The following is a 10,844-nucleotide window of genomic DNA, read 5'->3' as shown; positions in this document are numbered from 1 at the left end:
ACTACAAGAATCAGGCCTTCATGGTCGAATTGCTGCAAATAAACCACTACTAAAGGACACCAATAAGAAGAAGAGACTTCCTTAGGCCAAGAAACACAAGCAATGGACATTAGACCGGTGGAAATCTGTCCTTTGGTCTGATGAGTCCAAATGAGAGATTTTTGGTTACAACCGCCATGTCTTTGTGAGATGCAGAGTAGATGAACAGATGATATCTGCATGTGTGGTTCCCACCGTGAAGCATGGAGGAGGAAGTGTGATGGTGTTGGGGTGCTTTGCTGGTGACATTGTCAGTGATTTATTTAGAATTCAAGGCACACTTAAACAGCATGGCTACCACAACATTATTCAGCGATTCGCTATCCCATCTGGTTTGTGCTTACTGGGACTATCATTTGTTTTTCAACAGGACAATTACCTAACACACCTCCAGGCTGTGTACGGGCTATTTGACCAATCACCCAAACTCAACCCAATTGAGATGGCTTGGGATGAGTTGGACTGCAGAGTGAAGGAAAAGCAGCCAACAAGTGCTCAGCATATGTGGGAACTCCTTGTAGGCTGTTGGAAAAGCATTCCTCGTGAAGCTGGTTGAGAGAATGCCAAGAGTGTGCAAAGCTGTCATTAAGCCAAAGGGTGGATACTTTGAAGAATCTCAAATATAAATATTTTTTATTTGTTTAACACTTATTCTACAATGTATAACATAGTAAAAATAAAGAAAAACCCTGGAATGAGTAGGTGTGTACAAACTTTTGACTGGTACTGTATATAATATACTTATGAATCAAATATTACCCCACTACAATACAGATATATGAATGAAACCAGCATGGTGCAAGGAAACACTATCATTCATGTTTCTGTTTTGTTTCAATAAGTTAGAAGCTGACATATGCTACAACAACGTTGTCAAGATTGTGACAGTGTTAGTGAGCGAACAAGTCATGTCTGAACTTCTACAGTACCATGAGAGAGCAGCTCTCAGCATGTCTCCCACATAGTCTCCAATAAGGAGGGCAGATGTGATCGGGGGTCCGAGGTGTTGATCCAATTCACAGGTCTCTGTGTTGACAGGACAAGGGGAAAGCATTGAAACATGCTAACAGGCCCTCTCCTCCCCTCTCCTCTCCTCTACACAAATGCAGATAGCAGAGCATTGACGCGCCAGACCATTCCAACCACATCACATGTAGTCCCTTTCACAACATGGCAATGGAATCAATGTCTGGGACTAATCATGCAGCTTGTCTCAAATTCAATGAGTGATCTGAATGGCACTGTCCATAATCATATAAAGATATCAAAAGATTAAAGATTTTAAAGACTCCAGTTTCGAACAAGATAGCATAGAGAACACACACTCAGAGTTTTTTTCAAGAGTTTTAATAATTTACTAAAAAAAAGAGTGTAAAAGTCACAGATCTCTTCCCCAAGATAGATCTGTCTCATATTCAAAATGATGGCAGATGTCACAAATTTGCAAACTTGCCCTTTTTTGTACTTGAATGTACATTTCTTGGCAATACACCCGTGGCTGTATTTTGAATGAGAATTCATATGTATATATTTATATTTAAAAAAGCCCACAGCAAAAAATACTTTATAGGAATCACTTAAAATAAAGTCAATTAAACCAGCATGAAATGTACAGCTTTGAGAAATTCGAGAAAAAACCCAGGTGAAAAGTGTATATACAAACATGCTAGGAATTGTACAAATAGCAGGGCTGTTTGAGTGGAGCTCAAGAAATAGGCTTTTCTGATGGTTTGCTTGACATCATTTAGGACCACCACTGATATAAAGCATATTAGTTAAATATACAACACTCATGTAATGCTCAAATACATACCATTGAAATCTATTGCCTATTTCAAGTTTATTTAGCAGGAGAAGAGAGACACTTCATAAATATATCTTTCCTACAGTATTAAGCTCCTTAACTTAAACTCATTAAATAAAACGGCAAAAAGTTGACATTTCAATCATTGAAAAAAATATAAAAGTATAGAACTAAAATACATTTTCTTTGATAAAAGATTTATACTGTATTTGCCTCTTCAAAGAGAAAGTTATGTATAAACCACTATCACCATCATGTGGCTGTTTTAGAGAAGTAATATATGTATATACACACACACACATATACATATATATATATACACATATATATACACATATATATATATATATACACATACATACATACATACATATATATATATATATATATATATATATATATATATATATATATATATGAGTTTATATGCATGATATACTATATATAAATATGAAATGTTATAATTTTTTTTTTTACAATTTGCTTCAAAACGTCAATTTCCATTTCCGACCCCAAGGTGATTGATATTAAATTTGGAAAAGACCTTGATACATTTTTTTCTTCAAAATGTAATTTTAAATATTAAAAATAATTCTAAATTCTTCACAAATGTCAGTTTAACTCTATAAACAAGAATCTCTGTTCATTATTTGTCAAATAGTATTCAGTGTGTTCATATGTACAGCAATAAAATTGTAACTTCCAAAAGTAAGGAAAAAGTGCCATTATCAAATGCTTTGACCTCACAGGAAATTGTTGTGTTCTACGCCCTTTTATGATTGTTGGTATGAATTTCATTACTAAACCGCGAGCCAATGAACTCACAACCACAGTTCCTTACAAACGTGTAAAAGTGTTATTGAAGGTAGGAAGCTGCTGTGTTGCTATGGTCAGTTGGTTCCCTGGTTGTTGCAGTGTGGGGCAGATACAGGACACCTAATGCAGGTGACTCCCAGGCTCCCATCCTACATGAGGATGTCTGTATCTCCCAGGGTATCACTGTTATGGCTGGTAAGGGGGATGGTGCAAGTCTTCATGCAGGACCACACTATAGGTCACATAGTGCACCCTTTAACATGTTTCCTCCATGACTTCAAAACATCTTCAGTCTCACAGGAACAGGGTGAAAAGTCAATGCTGATCTGATAATGACAAGTGTAACACTGAAATGTCCTATTATGACAATAAAAAGGGCATAGCTGGATATCTCCATCTTCTCTCTCAGACGGTACGTGCCTTTTCAGATGGTTGTTGGCACATCACCGCATCTTACAATAACCGTTTTTAAAGGTAAGAATTGCACTGGACTGGTCTCATGGCTGACCATACTGTTCATGTTCAAAGGTCTCTCTGTACTGTACATAGGCGTTTGTTTTCCCAACCAAGGACCAGCACAATCTGTTGTCCTACTGCCACCATTTTGGCCATCAATCCACTGAATTAAAGCCATGATTTGATCACAGATCACATGGTAATACTAGGTGTAAAAGGGGTCCATAAGTCTCACCCTACCTGTCCTTCCTGAATTTGTTTAACAGACCTCTGGCTCTCTCTGGTGTCCCGGCAGAGACATTGCAGGCAGGCAGACAGGCAGGCACACATGACCTCAGAGGCCATGGATTGTACAGCACTCAGTTTCCTCAGCTGTCCATTAGTAAGTCCCATTGCTAGAGCATGTTGAGGACGGCATTGTACATCTGTGTGAGCACAGCCAGGTGGACGGGCAGGCAGGAGCGGCGGTCCTGGGTGGCAGGGTTACACGTCAGCCACGAGAGGGCGTTGTACTGCTCCAACACAAACCTACAGCAGGACGCAAGACATGAGCACCAGGGTTTGGGGTTAGAGAGCACATAACATGAACATACATCATACTCAATGAAGTGTTGACCTAAATAGCCTTCAAATGATCCCTGCACATACTCTACTACTTCATCACAGAGGGCAAGTTAGTGACAATAACAACCAATATGACAGAGTAAGAACAGGAGACGATAGGGTGTTATACAGTAGAAGGTAGGATGGGATGGGTAGTGCATACTGGGAGGGTTTCAGAATTCTCTGGTTTTCCAGAAATGTTGTAACCATAGGTACTGGGCATATAGCATAACCTACTAACCTGAGCACGTCAGAGGTGGTCTTGGAGTCCAGAGGGTGAGGTATCCTCTTGGTCGTCTTGTCTGAGCTTGTCTGATTGGGTTCATCTGATTGGGCTGTGGCAATGGCGATGTGGTGGTGTAAAGATGCCTGTAGAGGAGAAACAGGGGTAAGTGTCTGAACACACACTTACACACACACATACACAAAAGTATTCACCCACACGCACACCCATCCCACCCCCCACCCCACACACACACATACGCACGCATCCCCACCCTCACACACAAAATCAACAAGTACGTGGATCCCTTACCTTGAGAAAGAGTGGACACTGGTTCTGAGCCTGAGGGCAGGAGGCCCAGAACCAGTGAGGCAGGCTGTCGGCCTGGGCAGTGGAGACATAGTATCCCAGGGCTAGAGGTTGCTGCTTCAGCTCCTCCGGAGGGTTCTCCCTGGACAGAAACCTCTCTCCCTGACTCTGGAGGACAGAGGGAATATTAAGGATATATGGCCACTAACAGTGGATAGTTCAGATGAATTGAGTCACTTAGCCTGGTTCCTGAACTCACCCTGTTATGCTGGAAGTGTGAGCTTCCCCCCATGCCAGAGGGGGAGCCAGGGGAGGGTACGGGGGAGGTGTTGGGGGAGGGGTGCAGGTTGAGAATGTCATGTCCTATGTCATTCTCCAGCTCGTCAGGGAAAGGCAGGTCGAACATGTCGTCTGGAGACAGAAACACAGCAGAGAGTTATCTATCTAGTCAGTTACATATACATATTCCTCTGATCCTATTCCAAACAATCCTGAGAGAATTGCACCCTCTGGTGGAGATATTTGTGAACTTCACACAACTTAAATCCAGCAACAGTTACTGTAAGATGCTGAGTATAAAATACCTTATTGCCCATATTAAGCCTTCCAGCTCAAGTATAGATTTTTAGATATAATGTTATTGCCGCTAACATATTGGTTGTACTGAATAAACTTGTACACTGCATTCAACATGGAGGTCTAATGTGGAGCCCTTACCGGCGTTATCCTCTGTGGGGTAGGAGCTGGCAGCCAGCTGTGTGGTGGCGGAGGTGGGGAATACCAGGATGTGGGTACAGGAAGCGTCCTGAGGGGTGTTCAGCTGGGACGTCTGCAGGTTGAGGGCTGTGCTGCGACCAAACACCGAGCCCATTGTCACTGCGTCTGCACACACACACACACACACACACACACACACACACACACACACACACACACACACACACACACACACACACACACACACACACACACACACATAAACAAAAGTGCCATGTGTATGATAGTAAACCTATGGGCCCTGTCATGCAACAAATCCCATGAACTTGGCCTCCATGACGATGGAAATGCTCCGGCGCTCCGTTGCCAGGGAAGCTGATGGGGACTGAACACTGCACATTTCCAACAGCCCGCTTCAGACCAACTTATTATAAATAGTATGTCATGTAAGATTTACCTCAATAGAGCTCAGTGTGTGCTTGGCAATGAAATCCTTTGAGTGTGTTAGTTTGAATTGCTATGCACAATGTGCTACAGTGCAGTCTATACTGTAAAATCCACTTGGCCTAACCTTACCTCAAAATGCTGCAATCGCCATTATGTCTGCATTTCTGTGAGCTGTGAAGTGAGTGTGGCAGCTCGCAGTGCTCCCCGAGTGTGTGGCAGTATTGGGGTTAAACACACTATTACACTGTTCACCCTTAGCTCATAACATCATGTTGTATCTGCAACTCCAGGACTTACAGAGTGAGCTCCTATAACATCTATTAGATATGTCTATTATATCTGGAAGGTTCACTAAACACATCATCCATGGGCCCAGCAGTGCTGCTGCTAACCTGGCATCACCACGATGGAGCCCTGGGGCTCCATGGCAACCAGGCAGGCACTGAGGATGGAGGGGGAGTCGGCGGAGGAGATGCCACACATACGACATGCCTCCTTCAGCTGGCGACTGATGGAGTGGAGAGAGTGCTCCCCCAGGAGAACGCTCCAGTCTGGAGGGAGGGAGGGAGACGCAGGTCAATACAGTGAATTGTTCTACAGTCTACTGTCATCTCCTCTGGATCAACTGAAATACTGAGGCCGAAAATATCGAAACAATAGTTCCAGCAGATCTCACCTTCCACCAAACACCGGGGATATTGAAACAGAGTTAGCTGCACTACGCTGAACTCACCTTTCAGTTCACCATGTCCTAGTCTGCCCAGCCGACCAATCACGATCCTCCATGGCAGTGAGGTCATCTGGATGATGCCGACACACCAGTCCCATAACTTTTGCAGTCCAATCTTCCTGGCTGAGATCTTGGGCCACCGCGCTCTGAGGAGGAGCAGTGACAAGAAGAACGTTTGGTAATGTCTATATAGCATCATGAACTGTATAAATATAAAGGTTCTGAAATGCTACATTAAAGTGTATTACTTTACTCAATATAATATAGCCCAGCCTAGTATGCATAATAGATATTATATGATATAATTTAATGAGCGACAGGATGAAAGGATTTGACATGATCTAACATTAGCACAGCATCATCAACACCTCATAGATATCCCACACTCTCCCAGACCCTGAGTGATTGAGTAACTGATTGAGTAACTGACCTGTTGGGCACATCGATGTTGATGATGCAGGTCTCCAGTAGCTCTCCCTGTTGGTCGGTGCAGGAGACCAGGATCCAGCGCTGGTCGTGGGACAGGCAGTAGCCCACAAACAGCACGTTGTACCTGGGAGGGATCTCTGCCCACACCTCCCCTGGCTCCGGTTGCTTGGCACGGGTAGGACCCAGAATGTATGGGGGAGAGTAGCCCTGTAGAGGGCTGGGGTGCTGGGGAGGGGACAGGGGGAGAGAGCGGGATGGAGAGTGAGGAGGGAGGGGGAGAGAGTGGGATTGTCAGACATTTGGAGCATTTACTAATCAGATGAGATGTGTAGGTAGGGTAGGCCCCTATGTGTCGGAGTGATTGTGTTTGAAGCCTGTGTGTGACTTTGAATGGGTGTACATGTCTTTAAGTGTGTGTTCGTCCAAGCCTTACCTCTGGGCTCTTGAGCACAGATTCTAGGGTGGAGGCGGGGCCAAAGCCGGTCAGAGACTTGATGTGTGTCTGTGTGGGTAGGAGGCGTCTGCACTGGGAGTAGGCTGAGAAGGCCAGGGAGCGCAGGTGCTGCAGGTACAGAGGGCTCTCACCGCTGGCTGGCTGGAGCAGGTACTGACATGGCACCACCTGGACAACCCATCCAGAATGAATGATCCGTGGTTGGACACCCATACAGTGTCTTCTGGCACTCTATTCCATATATAGTGCACTCCATTTGACTAGAGGGCTCTGGTCAAAACTAGTGCACAATGTAGGGACTAGGGTGTTCCCCCACAGTCTCAGTCACTCATCCATACAGCCATTCTATCTCAAGGCCATCAGACTGTTAAACAGCCACCACTAACATTGAGTGGCTGCTGCCAACACACTGACTCAACTCCAGCCACTTTAATAATGGGAATTGATGGGAAATTATGTAAAATATATCACTAGCCACTTTAAACAATGCTACCTAATATAATGTTTACATACCCTACACTATTCATCTCATATGTATATGTATATACTGTACTCTATATCATCTACTGCATCCTTATGTAATACATGTATCACTAGCCACTTTAACTATGCCACTTTGTTTACATACTCATCTCATATGTATATACTGTACTCGATACCATCTACTGTATCTTGCCTATGCTGCTCTGTACCATCACTCATTCATATATCTTTATGTACATATTCTTTATCCCCTTACACTGTGTATAAGACAGTAGTTTTGGAATTGTTAGTTAGATTACTTGTTGGTTATTACTGCATTGTCAGAACTAGAAGCACAAGCATTTCGCTACACTCGCATTAACATCTGCTAACCATGTGTATGTGACAAATAACATTTGATTTGATTTGATTTGATTAACATTGAACCATACAGAAGCAAAGCTATAGGTGGTGTAGGAGGGAGTACAGTACAGTATATGATCCTACCTGTAACACCAGTGCTGGTCTCATGCTCTCCGGCAATGTCTGTAGCATCTCTGTGTAGCAACGCAGCAGCCCTAGTAACCACACACTGCCTGCCTCCACCTCCTCACCCTCCTCCTCCTCTCCTCCATCCCTCGCTCGGCCCGAGCACAGGAAGGGGTCCACCACGTAGATCACGATGGCAGGGGGGTGGGCGTGGCTATCGGCCGAGTCCGCCAGCGTGGGGATGCCGATTCGCTCCCGCTCCGCCACACTGGGACAGGGGGCGGAGACATATATCATGATAACATAGAAAACTGAATAATAATATAGTAATACAATAGTAATATAGCAGCATAGATGCCCTGGGTCTTCACCTCTCAGGGGTCTCTGGCTGGCTAGGTGGTGGTGGTGGTGGGGCATTGAGGGTATTCTTGACCTCAGTGGACCCTCCTTGGGTGCTCTCTGCTGGACCTTGCTGGCCCGAGGCTGCTGCTGCTGTGGGGGTTGGGGTGCTTTCTGAGCTGAGGGCCACTGCGGGGGCTGTTGCCTCTCCCTCAGCAGGGGCCCCAGGACCATAGGGGGGCTGGCTGGAGGAGGGGGCAGGCTGGGCTGAGGAGGGCGTAGGGGCTGGAGAGGGCTGAGGCTTGGGGGGTAACAACAGACTGCTGTCCAAAGACAGGGCAGACAACTGTGGACCTGGATGAAGGAAAACAGAGGAGGATTTAGAGTTGAAATGCATGGAGTAGTTAGTGTTTAGGGGTGGGGGTGTTGCAGCACTCTCAGCACCCCTACTTCCTGCAGCAATGGTTAGTGTATATACATACAGTACCAGTCAAAAGTTTGGACACACCTACTCATTCCAGGGTTTTTCTTTATTTTAACTATTTTCTACATTGTAGAATAATAGTGAAGACATCAAATCTATGAAATAACACATGGAATCATGTAGTAACCAAAAAAGTGTTAAACAAAGATTCTTCAAAGTAGCCACCCTTTGCCTTGATGACAACTTTGCACACTCTTGGCATTCTCTCAACCAGCTTCATGAGGTAGTCACCCGGAATGCATTTCAATTAACAGGTGTGCCTTGTTAAAAGTTAATTGTGGAATTTCCAATCAGTTGTGTTGTGACATAGTAGGGGTGGTATACAGAAGATAGCCATATACACAGAAGACTAAGTCCATATTATGGCAAGAACAGCTCAAATAAGCAAAGAGAAACGATAGTCCATCATTAATAAGACATGAAGGTCAGTCAATACCAGAACATTTCTAGAACTTCTAGTTTCTTCAAGTGCAGTCGCAAAAAACATCAAGCTCTATAATGAAACTGGCTCTCATGAGGCCCGCCACAGGAAAGGAAGACACAGAGTTACCTCTGCTGCAGAGGATGAGTTCATTAGAGTTACCAGCCTCAGAAATTGCAGCCCAAATAAATGCTTCACAGAGTTCAAGTAACAGGCACATCTCAAAATCAACTGTTCAGAGGAGACTGCAAGAATCAGGCCTTCATAGTCGAATTGTTGCAAAGAAACCACTACTAAAGGACACCAATAAGAAGAAGAGACTTGCTTAGGCCAAGAAACACAAGCAATGGACATTAGACTGGTGGAAATCTGTCCTTTGGTCTGATGAGTCCAAATGTGAGATTTTTGGTTGTAACCGCCGTGTCTTTGTGAGATGCAGAGTAGGTGAACGGATGATCTCTGCATGTGTGGTTCCCACTGTGAAGCATGGAGGAGGAAATGTGATGGTGTTGGGGTGCTTTGCTGGTGACATTGTCAGTGATTTATTTAGAATTCAAGGCACACTTAAACAGCATGGCTACCACAGCATTCTGCAGCGATAAGCTATCCCATCTGGGTTGTTCTTACTGAGACTATCATTTTCTTTTCAACAGGACAATGACCCAAAACACACCTCCAGGCTGTGTAAGGGCTATTTGACCAAGAAGGAGAGAGATGGAGTGCTGCATCAGATGACCTGGCCTCCACAATCACCCGACCTCACCCCAATTGAGATGGTTTGGGATGAGTTGGACCGCAGAGTGAAGAAAAAGCAGCCAACAAGTGATCAGCATATGTGGGAACTGTTGGAAAAGCATTCCAGGTGAAGCTGGTTGAGAGAATGCCAAAAGTACTCATATGTCCCAACTGGTACAATGTCCCTCCATCACTTCAGACAATTTCAATCATAAAGTTCAGTGTTTCACCTAGCTGCTTCCTGCAGGTGCGCGCATAGAGTTTGAGTTTTCTGAGGTTGTCGCTGTGTTGCTGTCCAGCCCAGGGCCCTGTGAACCACTGGTCTATCTGCTCCTCCTCATGCCTCTCCTTCTCTTTCTCCTTATCGGTCTCAGTTTCTGTCTCTGCCCCCACACGCACCAGCCCATCTCTGGAGACCTTTGCCAGGGGTCTGTGTTTCCCCAACCGACACATCTGAAAATGACAAAAAGTAGGGGTCAAGGGCTATAGAACACATACACAGTATCCCACCCAGTGTCTTCAAACATTCACAGGAGGTGGAGACATCTAATTGGTAATTGTATATTCTGAAGAAAACAACAACTAAGGAATTGCTAGAGGAGAGGTTTGGGATATAGTAGTATAATAGGACTTACCTCGTAGACAGCGCTGAGCTCCTGGAAGAAGGCCTGTGCCCCGGCCAGCAGGGTTTCAGAGTTGGGGCAGAGCACCAGGAAGGCCACGTCCCTCTGTCCCCCATATGGTTCCAACAGCAGCTTCTCCCAGAAGGGCAGCGCCAGGGGTGACAGCGCCAGGAAGTTACGATCATAGTTATCGTAGTAGCCCAGCAACAGGGTAGGGATGGGAAGGGGTTCGGGCGACTCCTCTGACCCTGGTGAGAAGAAAGA

At 44.9% G+C, this 10,844-nt stretch overlaps 1 protein-coding gene across 1 annotated transcript in view; it reads right to left on the bottom strand.

Annotated features, from left to right (window-relative positions):
* Window positions 1-1,364: 1,364 nt before the first annotated feature.
* LOC115117511 (mediator of RNA polymerase II transcription subunit 13-like) overlaps window positions 1,365-10,844 on the bottom strand; it is a 126,180-nt gene continuing 116,700 nt past the window's right edge. Inside the window, 13 exon segments of the mRNA XM_065017465.1 lie at window positions 1,365-3,643; window positions 3,960-4,087; window positions 4,254-4,418; window positions 4,510-4,661; window positions 4,968-5,132; window positions 5,807-5,965; window positions 6,148-6,290; window positions 6,575-6,798; window positions 7,007-7,195; window positions 7,997-8,246; window positions 8,350-8,671; window positions 10,188-10,410; window positions 10,593-10,828. Of these exon segments, the coding sequence (XP_064873537.1) occupies window positions 3,511-3,643; window positions 3,960-4,087; window positions 4,254-4,418; window positions 4,510-4,661; window positions 4,968-5,132; window positions 5,807-5,965; window positions 6,148-6,290; window positions 6,575-6,798; window positions 7,007-7,195; window positions 7,997-8,246; window positions 8,350-8,671; window positions 10,188-10,410; window positions 10,593-10,828 (2,489 nt within the window). The 3' untranslated portion in view covers window positions 1,365-3,510.

The sequence above is a fragment of the Oncorhynchus nerka genome, linkage group LG4 (assembly GCF_034236695.1).
Source record: "Oncorhynchus nerka isolate Pitt River linkage group LG4, Oner_Uvic_2.0, whole genome shotgun sequence".
NCBI lineage: Eukaryota > Metazoa > Chordata > Actinopteri > Salmoniformes > Salmonidae > Oncorhynchus > Oncorhynchus nerka.
Note: the sequence above shows the minus strand (reverse complement) of the source record. Positions and strands in the feature narration are given on the sequence as shown.